The sequence below is a fragment of the Heterodontus francisci genome, chromosome 24 (assembly GCF_036365525.1).
Source record: "Heterodontus francisci isolate sHetFra1 chromosome 24, sHetFra1.hap1, whole genome shotgun sequence".
Classification (NCBI taxonomy): Eukaryota; Metazoa; Chordata; class Chondrichthyes; order Heterodontiformes; family Heterodontidae; genus Heterodontus; species Heterodontus francisci.
Genome location: NC_090394.1, coordinates 71,808,325 through 71,827,354, shown reverse-complemented (window position 1 = coordinate 71,827,354; position 19,030 = coordinate 71,808,325). Strand labels below are relative to the sequence as shown.

Below are 19,030 nucleotides of genomic sequence, written 5' to 3'. Positions count from 1 at the left end.
GAAAGCTATGCAGAGGCAGAACAGTAATGATATGCAAATCAATCCATCCAACAGTCAATGGGTAGGAACATGATTATTTGCGAATGATTTGAATGTACAATGTAGATAATTAACTTAATTCTTAATTTTGCCTTAATCTAGTTATCACACAAACTTTGACTCAGTCGCATCAACCTTTATGCCAAGATTAGAGAGTTAGATTTAACACAGATTTGCCAAAAATCAGACATTGTTAACAGAAAGATCCAAACGAACATATATAATAAAAGCAAAATACTGCAGATGCTGGAAATCCGAAATAAAAACAAAAAGTGCTGGAAATAGTCAGCAGGTCTGGCAGCATCTGTGAACACAGAAGCAGAGTTAGCATTTCAGGTCAGTGACCTTTCATCAAACCAACATATGTTTGATTAAAATTTGAGAATGGCTCTAGGTGTCAAGAATCCACCTAACGTACCAATTTGCCACTGAATGATGGAAGACAACAATAGCTGCGTCAAAGAGGTGGGTATTAAAAAGGCCGTTAAATGTAGGAAGAGATACACCGTCATGGATACTACTATGATAACCATAGCCAACAGATAGGGGAGACAGTGGCATAGTGGCCTAGGCGAATGTCCTGGGGACATGGGTTCAAATCCCACCATGGCAGTTGGTGGAATTTAAGTTCAATTCATTAATAAAAATTCAAATTTCAAAAAATTATGAAAACCCCCATATGCCAAATGGAAAATATTAATTTCGAGTGGAACTTTGCCTGAGACTTTCACTGGAAATTGTTACAAATAACTTTTTAAACAGATAAGCTAGCAGCCAAGATGGCCACGGCAATTTGCACATGAATCAACAGAGCAGAGTGGAGAAAAACATGATTACCTCTGCCTAGCCAGAACAATGGGGTGCTCTCTGATTCAATCACCTTAGATGACCTCATCAAAGTAGTCGTCAAAAGCCATCGACACCTATTGAGTTTATAAGAGCCAACGCCACCACCCCCCCCGCCCCCAAGTATGTCTGGGTAGCCTGAGTGGAGCGCCTTGAATTTCAAAGAAAATTCCAGAAGATTCCCATTACAACACAAAGAGGTGGTCATATCATGTGACGGCTTGTACAACTCTGGGAGTTTGTGAGTTGTGACTCAGAAGGCAGACAGTAACTGAGATCCAGCAAGGGAACAGCTCTCTCTCTCTCTCCAGTAAAGATCCAGAGACGCCTCGGCTGCAACTACCAACACCTCAAACCTACAGACCAACACAGCCAGCAACTAGGGGACAAGGATAAAGCCTTCTGGAGCCTGTGAAGCAAGCCTGAACTGTGCACATGGCCACTGTGAGGACTTCAGGACTACAATTTCAACTAAAGACACTGAGACTACTGAATTGTATTTCAATTCCATTTATTACAGACTCTAGATTAGATTAGAGATACAGCACTGAAACAGGCCCTTCGGCCCACCGAGTCTGTGCCGAACATCAACCACCCATTTATACTAATCCTACACTAATCCCATATTCCTACCAAACATCCCCACCTGTCCCTATATTTCCCTACCACCTACCTATACTAGTGACAATTTATAATGGCCAATTTACCTATCAACCTGCAAGTGGCTTGTGGGAAGAAACCGGAGCACCCGGAGAAAACCCACGCAGACACAGGGAGAACTTGCAAACTCCACACAGGCAGTACCCGGAATTGAACCCGGGTACCTGGAGCTGTGAGGCTGCGGTGCTAACCACTGCGCCACTGTGCCGCCCACTCTACTCCAACATCCCAACTCGGTTTGCTCCTCTGTAATCTATTTGTGTGTGTGGCTCTTGTGTGAACGTGGGCGTGAATACGTACAGTATTTTAGTAATTTTAATCGGTTTAGGGTGATAAGGATAATAAACTTACATCTTTCTTGTTTAAACTCAAGAAAACCTATCTGATTGGTTCATTTACATTTATATGAGAGGAACAGGAGCAAGTGCTCCCTGAGATGCTAAGTTAAATCACTGTGTTTAAAAATGGATAAATCCTGTTGCGGTCAAACCTTGGGAGGTGGCGAAAGGGGAGCCTGAGACCCCTTCCTCACCTGGTCGTAATATAATAGAAATCTGGAATTGAAAGCTAGTCTCAGTAATGCTACCATGAAACTATCGATTGTCATTAAAAAAACCCATCTGGTTCACTAATGTCCTTTAGGGAAGGAAACCTGCCATCCTTATCTGGTCTGGCCTACATGTGACTCCAGATCCACAGCAATGTGGTTGACTCTTAACTGCCCTCAGAAATGGCCTAGGAAGCCACTCAGTTCGAGGGCAATCAGGGATGGGCAACAAAAGCTGACCTTGTCAGCAACGCCCACATCTCATGAAAGAATTTAAAAAAAACTTGAAGGAAAAGGTTGCATTATAGCCTCCTGACGCAAGGCTCTGCTGTCAGGACTTCTTTTTAGACCAAGAAATGATGCTTATGATCATTCAGAATGGAATATTACAGGAAAACCTAGCACTGAGAGGATTAAGTACCTGCTGTATGGCACCTATTTTGAGCGTAAACTTGGCTCAGTTGGTGGTGACACTTTCACTTACAAGTTAGGTTATATGTTCAAGCCCTAAACCAGGGCATGGCACATAAAAAAGGCTGACATTTAAGTACAGTACTGAAAACCAGTGCTGTCCTAGAGACATTAAACAGAGCTGTCACCTGCCTGTTCTGATGGTTAGGTAGATTTTTAAAGATCTCACGGCGATATTCAAACAGCAGGAAGTTTTCAGTGTCCTGGTCGGCATTTCTGCCTCAATGAACACCATCAAAAAAAGATTAGCTGGTCATTCATTTCATTGCTTTTGGTGATAGCTTGCCTAGTGAAAAACAATTAAATTGTCTACTTAACAATAATGACTCACTTCAAGAAGTAATTCACTAGGGGTTGAATTTTACCAGCTTCAAAGATGGCAGGGTGCATGCGCGGGATTTACTCTGCAGAGCTGCCGCAATATTATACGCGGTAGCTCATTTACATAGCCGGGACGAACTGCACCCCCCCCACCCCCGATGACGTGGGGGCTATTTTTAAAGGGCTTCCAACCCTAACATTGAATTTCAGTATTTAAAGGAATAGGCACGTTAAAATTTATTTGAACAATAAAAGAAATGTTTCCATCCCATCTCCCACCGCCCCCAATATCCATTTAATTCATTCCTTGCCCTGCATCCTGACCTTCCCCCAACCGCCCCAAACTTCAGTAACTTTTACCTTCAACCCCTTCTCACCATCCCCTCCACCAATTGGAATCATTTTCCCCGCTCACCCCCCACCCCTGAAATAAGTTCCATGCTCCCCCCTCCCTACCAGTGTCCTGCATCAGATCGCCAAACGGTCACTGAGCGGCGGGCAGCCACCATGAGGCCTCGCCGCCGCCGGCAATATGGGGCGGGGCCTTCCTGGCGTCGAGGCCTGTAGCAGGCCTTAAAGCCCAGCTCGGGTATAGAATTAAAACCCGACCCAAACACAGCCAACCTGGACCCGACCCGACCCAACCTGACACGAATCTCCTTCATCTGTTGCGGCAGCAGGCTATCCCTGCAGCTGGAGTTGTGGGAATCATGCACAAGCCTGATCCCATGACCTCCTGGAAGCAGCGTTCATCCCGACCTGATCCAAGCCCGAATGCTGGACTCAGAATTCCAACCCGACCCCGACATGTAGTTGGGTCTAGTTGGGTTCGGGTTGGGTAGCCAGGCTTTAGCCGGCCGCTCCCGGAGCCATTTTACGGGCCCCCTTGACACGACCCCGGTCAGGGAGGCTGGTAAAACTCAGCCCCATATGTGAAGCACTTTGTGACATTTTTGAGAAAGGATAAGGCAAAATACAAAGTAAAGTCTTTCTTACTTAAAAAACTCTTAAGACGGGAGCCCTGCTAAGTTAGTCAAGGCGGTTTCAACCAATGACATGCCGAAAGAGAGCACCGTGCATTCACATCTACAAAGCCATCTAACACAATCTCACTCAAAGGCATGCAAGTCCCAGTGGACGCTAGAAAATCACACTTAACAGGTGACCTAGAATGTCTGTTGGTGCAGGAAAGGGCCAAGGAATCAGCTCTCGTGTACATATTCCAAAGCATGTAACAACTGCCTCATTTCTGAGGGCCAGTCATTATCTAGAATATGTTCAACAAAACTTGAGATGGTCAATATTTAATGGCCACTCCTGATGAATATTCATGTTGCGATATGAAGACTGCCAAAGGGCCAGGCAGCAAAATAGAAGACACGTCACAGGAGAAACTATCAACGACTCAATTTTCTTAGCTCATGGTTTACAGGAATTCCAACACTAGTTGGTGCCATGAAACCCTTGGGCTGCAAAATTGGATCTTACTTCTTGGTATCGTCAGTTCATCTGTTTCAATAAGGTTAATGAGGTTGACCTTTATTTGCTTTCCAAGTGTATTGAGCTATCTTTTTCCTCAGTACTAAGTGTTAACACATTTGACTAAGCTTCAGTATGGTGAGGATGGAGTTCACATTCTGTGGCTGGTGACCAAGGGATTGCATGGCAACTCTCTTACCTACTGACTTCCCAGGCTTGGTTCACCAGTCAGTAACGTCTTTTATTTTATTTATTTAGAAATACAGCACTGAAACAGGCCCTCCGGCCCGAATCTATGCCGACCAACAACTATTCATTTATACTAATCCTACATTAACCCCACCATTCTTCTACCACCTACCTACACTAGGGGCAATTTACAATGGTCAATTTACCTATCAACCTTGGAGTTGGAGTTGTATGTCCCAATGAAGGAGGATTCGATCAAAATTCGATCAAGAGATCAAAATTCGGGAGATGGGACATATCACATCATGTACCGTGCTTTATCATTATTTAGGAGACACATTGGGAGTGCTCATTAAGTACAGGAAAAATGGGGACATTGGCCCAAAATGAGCCAAGGTAGCAGTGGGCTTCAGAAGGGCATACATAGATTGCTGAACCACAGTAGCAACAACCAGCTGGAGTCAGACAACAGCAGCACAAAACTGGCTGGCTGTTGAGAGCCAGCGGACATTTAATAAGCAAAGCAAAACAGAGATGCATTCTGGGGAGATAGTAGCCAATTGGCAGGATTGAGAAAGCTTAAAAAGAGGTGTAACCAATATCCGATAAATAAATAAATGAATAAATGAAGGAGCTTTGCCAAAATTCAGAAATTAAATGTGTTATTAATTTGAAAGAAATCACCGTGTTGTCAGGTATGGCCAGGAATCTTTTAAATTAAATACATTAAATGGGCAGTGCAAAGGAATGTTTTTTTTAAGTTAACAAACTGGCACAAAAATCCCTTGTCTGGAAACCAAGGACTACTTCAACAATCTTAATTCAATTTTAAACATCGCTATCAGCATCCAGAATGTCAGAGCTTTGGTCCAGCAGAATGGCCAAAGATGGAGCTAAGTGGGCCTGCCAGTGGGAGTGACCATAGCAAGGATGCTGATGGCAGCAGGTTTTCCAGGGTGGACAAGAAGCACAAACACGGAGGGGCAAGCAGACAGTGCAAGGGCAGTTGTAGCAGAATCATTTTTAAATAATAAAATTCAAATGGATATTTTTAGGAGGGACTTCTAGCTATAAATTTAAAAATTAAAGATGCATCACTTAAACAGCAGCAGATGGACCTTGGAGATAAGCTTAGACACAGGTCTAGAAATTTCTAGAACAGAGTGGGATATGACAGGCAAGGTGTGGCATCTCCAACACTGAAAGTCCTTTTGCAACACTACTAGTGGCATCACAGCCAGGGGTTATTAAATGTGCACACTTTATACTGAGATTTTCCATAGGAAGTGGTCTACCTAACAGTTTTCAATAGAATACTCACTCCACAAACCAAATTTAATATCTACATAATGAGATGGATATCAAAAACAACATACTAATACACATAATCTAATGATATTAGTTCAAAGTGTATTCATACTAGAGTTAATTTTAGCACACAACAGCCCTGATATCAAAAATGCACCTCAAGTCCTAAAACCCATAATAAATGCCCTCTCTTATCGTGATGGCTGATTAATTATCAATAATCTTTGTCACAGAAAGGGAGGAAAATTAATTTCATAAACAGGATCTGAAAAAAATAACTTGGAGATTAATTCTTGAAGACTTCAACTTTTTCATAATATTTATAGCATCAGGTGGCAGGACTATATCTCCAACACAGAAGTCCTTGAAGCGGCCAACACCCCCAGCTTATACACACTACTGAGTCAGCGGCGCTTGAGATGGCTTGGCCATGTGAGCCGCATGGAAGATGGCAGGATCCCCAAAGACACATTGTACAGCGAGCTCGCCACTGGTATCAGACCCACCGGCCGTCCATGTCTCCGTTATAAAGACGTCTGCAAACGCGACATGAAATCGTGTGACATTGATCACAAGTCGTGGGAGTCAGTTGCCAGCATTCGCCAGAGCTGGCGGGCAGCCATAAAGACAGGGCTAAATTGTGGCGAGTCGAAGAGACTTAGTAGTTGGCAGGAAAAAAGACAGAGGCGCAAGGGGAGAGCCAACTGTGCAACAGCCCCAACAAACAAATTTCTCTGCAGCACCTGTGGAAGAGCCTGTCACTCCAGAATTGGCCTTTATAGCCACTCCAGGCGCTGCTTCACAAACCACTGACCACCTCCAGGCGCGTATCCATTGTCTCTCGAGATAAGGAGGCCCAAAAGATATTGCTACATCCTGCAATCACTAGCCCAGATACATATGTAGTTTGTCAAAAAAATATCAGCAAAAAAAGACCCTGAATATAATGTACTCCACTCCTCAAAAATTATAGAACCTTGGTCAGAAAGTTCATAAAAAGTAGGTGAACCTACTAAAAAATGAAAATAAATAATAGATGGTCACATTGTCAATTTGAAGATGTCTGTCGGCTATGATTACTTCTTACATTCTCTGCACCTTTACAGTAAGGTTATAACAATGCTAAAAAAATAAATCAATGTTTTGTGGTACAGTGTCTTTATCCCCGCTAACAGGAATTTGTGCTCTGCTAATGGTGATTGTTCATTGGCTATTACATCTTTGTTGTTTTACTACTGAAGGACATCAAGAACATGACCAAATTTCATGGTTATCTAAATAATCAAAGAAAAACAAAACTTTAAGCAAAAGTTAAATGGATCTTTCAGAATCCCTGACGGGACTATAAAAGCATTAAAAGAATGAATCCCAACTCATTCAACTCCTTAGTCTTAGTTTGCTTAGCCTATGTAAAGACATACACCATGCTGCTGGGGAATAAATTCTCACCTCCTAATCAGACTGTGACTAAACATTTCAGTTGATGTCATGGACTAATTACCATACTATCCTACTTTCCAGCTGCCCACATATGAAATCATTACAAGTATATCTATTTGTATTAAACGGCTTGAGTCAGCTGAGACACCTTGCAAGATAGAGCTCAGACATAGAATTCCACTGGTAGTCAGTGTATGAAAAAGTTCTTTGCGTGTTGGGCTGCTGCAGCTACTTGAGGTCAGCCACAGGATAGTGTTTTTTGGCCCTTGAGTAAAATGCTTAGGTATGAACAAAGACTGATCTTCAGACAAACTACCTGTGTCACAATGACCAACATTAACTATAGTTGACAACTGACCCAAAATGGAGACTTTGCTCAGAAATTCCTCATACATCTTCCGCTTTCTCAGTGTGCTACCCTGTTCAAAAAGAAAGAAAATGTGAAAGTTAGTGGATTTGATTTGTTTCAGCGGTTACTACTCTTAATTTTCTTTTGAATTGTTGCATCCTATCTATTTGCGATCTAGCATATAAGCCTTGGGCAACAGCTATGGCAAAAAGGGAATACATGCCAATGTGTATACTGAAAGATGTCAAAAAGAAATGACAGATTCCTCTGGATAAATGTGTGCCCAGCATAGCATTATCCAGTGACATGGTTGCACTTAAAACATGCATTTCATTCAAACAGCTTTACCAGAAAATAAAATCAGTCAATAGCAGCTAATCTCTTCTTTCACTTTATTTGAAATTCATTCTTAGCTATACAAACAAAATCAGTACTTGTTTGTGCGCAAAGGATATACGACGTACACATTTCAGATTATTAATCAAGAATGAGTTAAGCTCATAGCCACTAGTTTATGATCATCATGAGAAAAAAGGTCTGAATCACAGAATGGGAGCTCCTCCCCCTAAACAGTAAAATCCCTCCGAATGCTATATCATAAAACTGAATTTGACTTATTCAGTCACTGTAAATGGACCTGATTATAGAGAATAGCAAACCCTATATAAATTATGAACAAGACTGTTGGTTTCCCATTTTCATAGAAAATAGAAGCAATCACTGAATCCAATCCCCAAAAACACCTGGAATGCCATGTGATAAAAACAGAATTTGACTTACTAGTCACCGTAAACCAGCAGTCCTTCTAGCCTTTAATTGTATATTTGAACGACCACTCTCATTCATACAGGTCATCAAATCTTCCCAAAACAATAGATATGGATGATTGCACAAGCTTCATGTATTCTAAGCCACCTTTACTCACTAACTGCATGGTATGTCATCAGGGACTATTTTTAACGCTAAAAGAGGTAAAGCACTGACATTTTAAATTTTATGAGACCTGACAGGTTACACTCGTCCTTTGAACCTGAATACCCTCAAGTTATTCTAGACACTCTTGTGTGTAAATGTGGTTATTATTAAGGTTTCAATACTGTTTTCTGCCTGAGGGAGGGCAGGAGATGAGAGGCACTGCAAAAACATGGTGGGAGATAATTTTGATACAAAATTATATGGCAAAAGAAACCGATCTAGTGGCAGCAAATCAAATTGCTTTTATTAGTTAATTGTGATGTGATATGGACCATTTATTCAGGAAGAAAAACTCCAAATTCTGGGAAGGGGAACTGTAAAATATTGCCCTGGTTTTATTTATTTGCTTTTGTGAAAAAGCACACATCAAAGGGGGAATTTTATGCTCTCCCCGTGGCAGGTTTGAAGGTGGGGAGAACATAAAATTGGGCGGGAAGGTGGCGCCTTCTCGCCTCAGTCAAAGTTAAATCCAAGCGGGAAGGCCTGTGAACGGTCTTCCCGCCCCGCTGCCAATTGAGGCCCATAACTGGGCAATTAATCATTCTGCCGCCGCCGCAATTAGCCCCGTCACCGCACAGGAAGCACAACACAAAAAAATATTCAAGCTGTTTTCCAGCACAGTTCCTGAACGAGGGACCCGGCATCGGCAGGAGGGTCATAAATTTAGAAGTCTTGCTGTTGTCTCTAATTCCCTGCATAGCTTCATCCAACCCTTCTCTGCAAATTTCTCTAGCCCGAAAAACATTTTCCCTTCCCCCACCAACCTCCCTCTATCCCTTGATTCTGGCCTTATGTTTATTCCTCCCTCTCTTCACTCAACCATTGCTGGCACAGCCTTGGGCCACTTGGGCCCGAAATCAGGAATTCTTTCCCTAAGCCTCTCCAACTCTCTCACCTCCTTCAAAATCCATCTCGTTCACCAAGCTTTCAGTTTATTCTACCCTACTCTCCTTTCATGGTTTGCTGTCAGTTTTCCATACACATATTTGTGTAGTACATTAGGATGGTTTTTATGTTAGACATTTTATTAAAAAAAGCTGTTGTATCCACCAGTTCCTATTGTATGCATCAATGTTCAATGTGATCCATCATCATACTAAGAAGTATAGGTGATTTTAGAATAATTAGTAGAGCAATGTGTGTATAATTTAGCTCTTCAGAGTGGCAATACTACAGATATAGATTGTGCTAAACTTTAACCTGACTTCAGCAGTGGTTGTCACACTATCAGGAAAATTAAAGCAATTTTTTTGCATTTAAAAATTTCTGATTTAGAAATCTTAAAAATAAAATTAGTTTGGATTTAAGATGTAAAGGATAGCTTCTAACTTTGCATTCCTGATAAACCTTCCTAGAGTTTTCCTAATGTAAATTCTGGTACACTTAAATGAACGCTGGAAGACTGTCCATAGTGTGCTCTTAAATTTCCAATATGCACTCCTGGCTGACGAAATCCCCTGCTGGAAGTGCAAAGGTAGAATGTAATCTCTGTAATGATAGCATTTACACTTTTGAAAATACTATACAATATTACTCAAGGGTATTTACTATATTTTTATTCCACTAATTTTCATTTTTGTGAAATAAGGAAGTAAAATAAATACATCCTGGTGTATTTTAATTCATTATGGTGCTTTCAATTTTAGTGAGTGAATCAAAGAATAGCAAATTAATTAAATAAACCTTGTGGGTAAAAAAATCTTTAATAGACTTTGTCCAGACGCTTTTGATTGGTCAGTTTAAGGGGCACATCAAACTCTGTTGCTCTGCACCTGTGGGTTGAGAGTTGGTTAATAAGATATTTTAAAACTTTACTGTAACATTCGGATACTGAGTGTACCTAGTATAAAATTTTTTTGATCCATCTGATACAAGGTACCTGAAGTAAGGTGTAAGGCCCTCTGTTTAGGATCAGGTGTGACTCTTCTAATCTCTGCCATGTAAGTAGTTTCAGGGAAATGGTTGCTAACAGCAATTTATAAAACTTCTCCCTGTAGTTTGTGGATCCTGCTGAGCATAAAACAGTTGCTACATTGATTTGGTATGTGCAGCCTGGCTCACGCAGAGCGTGTGGAGGACTGGAACACGTGATGCACATGCAGCTGCCATTGGCTGGTGTGTCACCGTACCTATACAAAGATGGAGTGTGTGCGTGGCTAAAGTAGTGCGGATTCTCCTTGACAGTCACAAAGGTAGTTTTATCCTTTTAAAAGCTGGGGTAGAAATCAGTGAGAAGCACCTCCGGTGGTGTTAACGTATGGTAACTGGGAGATGTGTACGTGAGAACGTTATCTAGAATCACCTCAGCAAAGACTGCCAGCTCAGTCAGCAGCCCCACACTGGCCGTGGTCAGCAGTCAGAATTGCAGCGGGACTGACCTGGGAAGCTAACTGCCCCGCATTAAGGAGTGAAGCTGAGATCCTGTTCCACTTTGCGAGTCGGCACTGCCTTGTGTTTAGTTCAGGCATAATCAATCCTACTGAATTTTAACGAGATGATTTTCAAGATGTCAGCCAAGGAATAGCGGGGTAGGGTGGGGGGGTGGGGGTCAATATGGAAATGTTGTTGGATGGGAATGGCATGGGAACGATGGAATAGCATGGAATGGGGATTGCATGGGAAAGATGGAACAGCATGGGAGGGGTGACATGGGAATAATGGAATGGCATGGGATGGGGTTAACATTGGAGGGATGGGTTATGGCATGGGAAGGATGGAATGGCATGGGAAGGATGGAATGATAGAATTGGTTAAGTATACTAATTTGACGACAAATGTTTTGTGGATGTCTACAAGTTTCAAATGATGCATAAAGCAATTTAATAACAGATCAGAAAAGATTAGCAACTGCATCCTGGAGATTATTTTTATATATCCTCAAGATATGTCAATCAAGTTTGCAAGCTCACAGAATGAGAAAGTAAAAGGTTTTCCAGTGTGCTCTGCTTGAACTTTGTCCTGAAAAAGTTTTGGGCAGTAAAGTATTCACATTTGAAATCTCATGCTATTGGAGCAATTTTCTCTCTTCACTTGCATAAGGATTTATAGGAAAAATTAACATATGCAAATCCTCACCAATGCCTTTCTGTAATTTTCTATTAGATAGTAAAATGAGGCAGTTCAAAATTCTTGCTAACCAGTTTTCCTCGCCCCGTCTTCCTTTGTCCCAAGTACCCTGCCTTCGTCAAATGTTTTCCTTTGAAGCTGGGTCAAGATTTGGAATTTACCGTTTAAAATCTTCCAAACACAAATTGTCATGCGACCTAAGTTGCATGGTATACTGGTGCACTAGCAACCTGTCACCAGATTACCTAGGGGGCAATATATCACTGAAAATAATCAAAATTTCATCACTAATATTCGAAATCAAAGTGCTATTATCTGAACATTTGTTAATTGTACATTAATTGTGTTTAATTGTATGCAGGTGGTGGGCATGAGCTGGGGTATCACTTGAGCACATATGGAGAGACATTTATTGAAACTGTTGTTTGGTTGAGTTAGGAGGTGTTTGCTTGTAATGTTTCACTCTGTAAATATATGCAAGACTGAGTAAAGGTTGGCGCTATGACTATACTTCACCAATTGGCTTTCTAAAATCAAAAATTAGAATCATTCTCTTCCTCAGTACTAAGAAACTTTCAACAGCGATGGCCTTCAATACTGCTTTATTTCATCAAGGGACAATTTATTTTGTTTTGATACCTTCCCATAACACACATTCTACCTTACCATATGCTGGAAGGAAAGTGAAACATCTGAAACTACACTGATGACAGTCAAGAAGCCAGCCCAAGAGTGCAATAATAAATAGTTCTCTGTGCTACAAAGCTCAGCTGCTATTTATTCCAGAGTTTATGCATTATTTAGAAGGTGGTCAATTCTATTCTTAAAAATAGAAAATTTCAAAATAAATGTTTCACAAGATCACAAAACCAGGCAAAATAATTTCCAATTATTTAGGTGTCATTTCAATTTTTAAATGAGTGTTTTCTGCTATTTATGATGTCCACAAATCAGACATTATATATTTTAAATTTGTATTAAATAATTACATTTTATACCTAACTATTTTGGTGTGCACAAATTATTTCATTGTTTGAATAATGATAAGTGCAATTATAAGGTTAGTTATTGGACTGTCAGTAAATGGACATACAAAATCCAAAATACTCCAGTCATGCAAAATTATAAATCAATTAAAGTTTCAGGAATTCATTGAGTAAAATGTTCAAATGGTTTCTGCACAATAACATTCAAATTTCAGTTTCAGACTAAAAGGACTTTAAAAAAAATATATAATTATCAATTGACCCCTGAAACTCTAGCAAAATGGAGAATGATAAAGTAATTCAAGACAAACCATTAGAATGCGCCTGTAGCTGTCCCTGTCAATTCCCCACAGCTTGAGGTCTGTCTTGGCCTTGACAGTTGCTGCTCTTGGTGTGCCATAGATCAGAGCAAGTTCTCCAAAACTGCCTCCTTCTCCAATGTTGGTAACCCATTCTCCGTTTACATAGACCTATGCAAAAAAAAACACTAGTCAACCTAGAGGCCTCCCCGTTTATTCTTTTCTTCTCTTTCAGTCAACTAAAACACATGAACATATTCCCTCTTTCAATATTTTTTTCTGTGAAAAGAACAGTAGGCCATTGGTCTTCCTTGTGAAACAACGATGAAAGATCCGACTTTGTGGGTAGAATTTCAAGTCTTGTTATTTAAACACAAGGATACTACTTGCTTTTTAAGTTTCAAGCTCCCATGGATTTTCAATCCCAGTTATTTTGTGTAGTAACTGACACTTGTAGAAACGACAAGCAGAACTATCAACTTTTTTTAAAAGTGGAATTATCAAAGTCTATGGAGCTGATGCTACTTAATTCCATTTCAAATAAAATGCAGTGATCAATATGTAAAATACAGATTGTAACTGGGAGGAACACATTACTCTTATAACTGCATACCACATCATAAATATTATGTGCAGCACTTTCTGAGCCCCTTGCCACTGTTAGACCTATGCTTACCACGGATAGAAAATCTCAGGTAAACTACCTCAGATTTCTGATGGCACCCACTGCTTCCAAGGCCTTATTGGTGGACCAGGGCCTCAGAAAGTTCATCCCATATCTTTGTTTGCACATGACTTGCAACTGTAAAAACAGAAAAGGAAATACTCCAAAACTTTTGTAAGTGAAGCACAAACATAAGCAACTTTTTAAATTTAAAGAGAGATTATCTTAGCCCTTAGTGCTTTTTTTGCAAAATGTTTTGTTCTAAGACTTTCAGAACCCGTACATGTAGAAAGATTACTCAATAGGATGTCTCACATTAAGTGCAAAGTATTCATGTACCATGCTGCTTTTGTTATCAAAACATTTTCTTTGCTGAAGTAATTCACTTCGGGAAAAGTGTTTTACAGGTTATTATCCTAGGTGTATAAAAAAGTTAGCCTCAATATATAGACACATTATTCAATATAGGTTCAGTTTCAGCTCTGCTGGCAAGAGAAGAGAATGGATATATTGCTTTAAGTAAGATGGTGGAGGATTAATTTAATATAGCTACTAGTCATGCACTTTGATCATAATGCTAGCATACTGTATTAGAATGTGTGCTCTTAAAGGGGATCTTGAGAAGAAGCATTACTCAAATACAATGGTGTGGTACTCGAGATACATATCCTCACTTTCCATGCCACAAGGAGTCTTCAGAAATAAACTAGTGACATCGCTTGGGCAAAATATTGCTCCATTTTTAAAATCAGATACTCAGGTTACAGCTGCACTAGGACAGAGAATAATTTGAAATATAGATTCCTCCTTCTCTACAGAGCAGCAACTGTTGGCTACCTGGATGCCCTCAGTCCAATCAACTACGTAGACTTAATGCATCAAATACTTTAAGAGAGCCATACTTGCTTCTGCAGCAATTTAATCAATTCATAGCAGGTGGTCGGCAACGTTAGGCACATAACTGACAACTCTGTTCCCAAATACAAAGGGTCACATTTTGATTCATATACCACTGCTAACTGGAATCAGAAAAGTTATGAATCACACCTCAGTAGATCAGGAAGTAAATGCATTACTCATGCCATACTAAGCAATTCAGATTGGTAAGGTCCCACGTTCAATTCATAGTCCTTAATGAGTTTGTTGATCCTAGCTCAGTTAAAGGCTGGGCACTAAAATTGGTCTTAGGCTGTGCATAAGGAGGAAAAAAAAGCGAGTTTTTCCATTCTGCTTGCTATTTAGTGAGCACTTCTGGAACGAGCATGTGAATGGATGTGTGGTACTAAGTTTCACCTTCTTCCTGCAATCTCCAGGCTTTTAAAACCAAAGTTTAGTGTAGCCTAATCACTATTACTTGATTTATTTCAGTTGTTCCTCCTGCTCTTTTCAACCTTGGTAGCTTCTGTGTGCTTTGGCCCTTTAGGTTGTTTAATTAAAAATAGGTACACCTCAATAACACATTATCATCATTGTCTATTTTATAATTTTTCCAGGTGGTGAAGAGAATTTGTAACTAAAGGAAACAGCTCACCCGTTCACAATGCTGGATCTCCTGGACCAGACAATCGCCTCAGTAGCAATTGCAAGCTTAATGCAGAAATTGATAGATTTCTATTGAATAGCTTTTTTTTAAATCAGCAAAAGTAAATAGTATGGATTGTCAGCAGTTATACTTTACATATAGACTGCAGTGGCTAGCAGCAACAACGTGAATATCAGGTGCTCTATTCAAAGTGATGCTATTTTGGCATTTCATTCTCCAGTGAGCAAAGACGCCAAGGTGTAAAATTTATGATGCAGAAGTACAATGCATGCAAGGAAAGGCCAATGAATATCAAAACTGGAATAAAAGCATAATCCCGAGCCCGAGCTTCCAGTTGCTTACCATTTCAACACACGTCCCTTGCTCTCATGCCCACATTTCTGTCCTTGGCCTGCTGCAGTGTTCCAGTGAACATCAACGCAAGCTTGAGGAACAGCACCTGATCTTTCGAGTAGGCACTCTACAGCCTTGCGGACTGAACATTGAGTTCAATAATTTAAGAGCATGACTGGCCTTTTATAATATATTTTTTTTAAAATCATGTGCCTGTTTTTCATGTAGACAGAGCTGCTCATTATTCTGTCATTAACACTCTCTCTGGACTAACGCTTTGCTCTTTCACCACACTCTGCCTTTGTCCCACAACAGCTTTGTTATTTAATCTCTCCTGCCCTCTGCCCCATCACATTTTTGTTCTCTTCCCCACCAACCACCACACCCGCTCCCACCCCACCCCCACCACCGCTTCACTTGCTTAAAACCTAATTCTTTTCTAACCTTTGCCAGTTCTGATGAAAGGTCACAGACCTGAAACGTTAACTCTGCTTCTCTCTCCACAGATGCTGCCTGACCTGCTGAGTATTTCCAGCACTTCCTGTTTTTATTTCAGATTTCCACCATCTGCAGTATTTTGCTTTTATAATATCAAAATTGGACCTGGCAATGTAAAGATTTGCACTTTAGTTTTCAATTATTTTACAAGTGAGATTATTCACTTGTACTGTAAACAAAAGATGAAATTCATATAACAAAAAGCAATTCCAATTCCGATCCATCTGATACAAATGTCAAAATGATTTCATTCAATTTATATAGCACATTACAATTCAGCTTGGTAAAATAGCAAACTGAACATGTTCTATCACTTATTCAATGAGTTTTAATTCATAACATTTGAAAATTCAACACTTGAATAAATTGGAAGCAATTGCACAAGTACAAGGAAGTCTCCTGCTATAACTTCAATGAGAGACCAGCATAACCTCCAGGGAACCCTCACAGAATTCCACAGCCAAGGTATTAAAGTGGTTTTAGTATAATCAAATCAAGGAAGAACTAGTTACACTGCTGGATTAAATGAAGAAGCCTGAGTGAGTTGCTGCAGTGTATCTTACAGATAGTACATGTTGCAGCCATGGTGTGCCATGGCAGAGGGAGTGGACGGGCATGAAAAATGAGAGCGATCATGGGGTCTTAAGTGGCAATAAACTGAGGCTACTGCAACAATGCTCCGCAGCAGGGAGTAAAACAAATCAGATGTTGGGATGTATTGAGCTGCAATATGGAGGTAATCCTGCCACTTTGTGTGACACTGGTGCAACTGCACTTATAATACTGTGTACAGTTCTGGTCGCCACAGTACAATAATACTGCAGCTATTGAAATGATACAGAAAAGAGCAACTAGAACGACCAGGTGAATGTAGGGGTTGATTATGAGGAGCCATTGTGTAAATTGGGCAAGGTCTCACTAGATAAGAGAAAGTTGAGAGGGGATTTGATTGCTGTTTTCAAGATTCTAAAGGGACAAGATAATATAGACCATGACAAGTTGTTTCACCTGGTTCAGAAGAGTAGATCTGGAGGACACAGCCTTTGCTTGAAGTGAGATAAATTCGAAACAAAATCCGCAGAAATATTATTTCAGTGAACAAGTGGTCAGTTTATGGAACAGGGTCTCTAGGGAGACGGTAGAAGCAGATATACTGATTCATCGAAATGCAAATTACATAGATTTAAGAAAATAATACTTTTGGAAATATATATATACATTATATATATGACTAATTTGAGCCATGACAAGGGCAGTATGCTGGGAGCAATTTGGGCCTTGAGCCTATGGTTCCCAAAGATCTCCACTGGGGTTTCCTTTCCTCATGTCTGGGTCTGTTGTAAAACTAATTGCTGAGACTAATTGCTGTGATTAGTCAACAACCCCATCATTGTAGCATCATGCAATAACCAGTATGGTAGAAGGCAAACTAGATGGATCTTGGTCTTTCTTTAACTAAAAATTGCAATGTTCTATAAAATGCTTTACTGAAGTTACTGTATAATAAGTGGACAAAATACTTGAATATTTGTTAACCTAACTACTGATTATAGTAAATATAGTATATAATAGATTGACAAAATTCTATAGCTTTATAATAAAGCATATGTAAAGGTAGACCAGCCCCTCCTCATTCTAGCTGAACTCATTTCAAACAATTCCATAAGCAAATAAAGCACCTGGAACAAATGGCCTCAAGGACTATGTTGTGGTTTCAACAGACACTGATGTGAGCTACAGCAAGTGATTAGATGTTAAATTGTTTCCTTGCACAGAATCATAAGCCCATCAATGGATTATCCTGACCCAACAGGTGCAGCTTGTGTAGTGAAGGTCAGCTCTGCGGAGGTCCATATTGCCTTCAGGCATTCACCAATGGCATAAAGTGCCTATGCATTTACATACACATATATTTACATGCATCTCTTTTCCTTACCTTAAAATAACAAAACTGAAAAGTATTTAAAAGCACAGGAAAAGTATTTTGAACACTTACATCAACTTCACCTTGGTCAATTACATAGAAGTTGTCACCCTCATCACCTGTCAACAGCAAAAGCAACACATTTTTATTTTAAAGTAAGTTTAGATACAAAGGTTTAAAACAATTGTCTTCACAACACACTGCACTTCAGGATGTTTTAGTTGTTATGTCAAAAGAGTACATGTATTAACAAGCTGAAGAATTTCTTGACAAGCCCTTAAAGATATCTTAAGACCTCTTCTTTATCTGAAGCAAAAATCCTCTTTTCTCAAGTTTCAGAGATAAATTATTTTCTTGACATGAAAACCAAAGAGACTGAGAAGGCTTAGCAAGTCCCTACTCAAGTTCACAGTCTCTGTGAGCTTTCAAAGGCAGGGCTCTATAGTTGTCAGATTTGCTAAGACTTTAGATGTTCCATTTAATCCACCCTCCACTTAGCCTCATCTTTAATAGTCAGTCTTCAAGTACCAGTACTTTGTTTAGTGGATGAATCACAAGGTCACTTTTCCTTTTCAGTTACCCTCAGACTAAAAGCTCATGACATCTATTTAACCTTAAATCCCAAAGTTTCTAAATGAGTCTAGATTTCCATCACTTAACATGCAACACTTTGGGCTATTTTTGTCTATTAGCAGAAACTGTGGCTTCAGTATAAAACAGAAAATATTTCTTTTATGATGTGTCTACTTTTCTTGCTTAAATTAGGTAATGGAAAAAATACACTTCCTTATTTTCTTAAACTGCTTCCACTAAAAGGCTGGCAAAGCATGTTGAAAGCGGTAGAATTTTGAAGAAAACTACATTTTACTTCTTCATCGATGTTGATCTAGTTTACAACCTGTTAAAATGTGAAGTGTTACACTGTGATACCAGCAAAAGTATTTATGAATTGTACACAGAATCTCTCACTGTGGCAGCAAGTTGTGGTATTTGTTCTGTAGCCTTTGTAGGTTACTCATGTCTGTTACAATATGATTCACAAGGCAGTGTAATCTAGTGTGCACACACAAATGAGGTAGATTCGAGTTTAGAC

General features: G+C 39.9%; 1 protein-coding gene across 4 annotated transcripts in view; it reads right to left on the bottom strand.

The window, feature by feature from the left end:
* prkar1b (protein kinase, cAMP-dependent, regulatory, type I, beta) overlaps window positions 1–19,030 on the bottom strand; it is a 241,132-nt gene that overhangs the window by 51,250 nt on the left and 170,852 nt on the right. For all 4 annotated transcript variants that reach the window (XM_068056885.1, XM_068056884.1, XM_068056886.1 and 1 more), the window contains 3 exons: window positions 18,010–18,056; window positions 12,988–13,146; window positions 7,659–7,719 (listed from right to left, as the gene is read on the bottom strand). In XM_068056885.1, coding sequence (XP_067912986.1) covers window positions 7,659–7,719; window positions 12,988–13,146; window positions 18,010–18,056 — 267 coding nt within the window. The remainder of the gene's footprint in view (window positions 1–7,658; window positions 7,720–12,987; window positions 13,147–18,009; window positions 18,057–19,030) is intronic.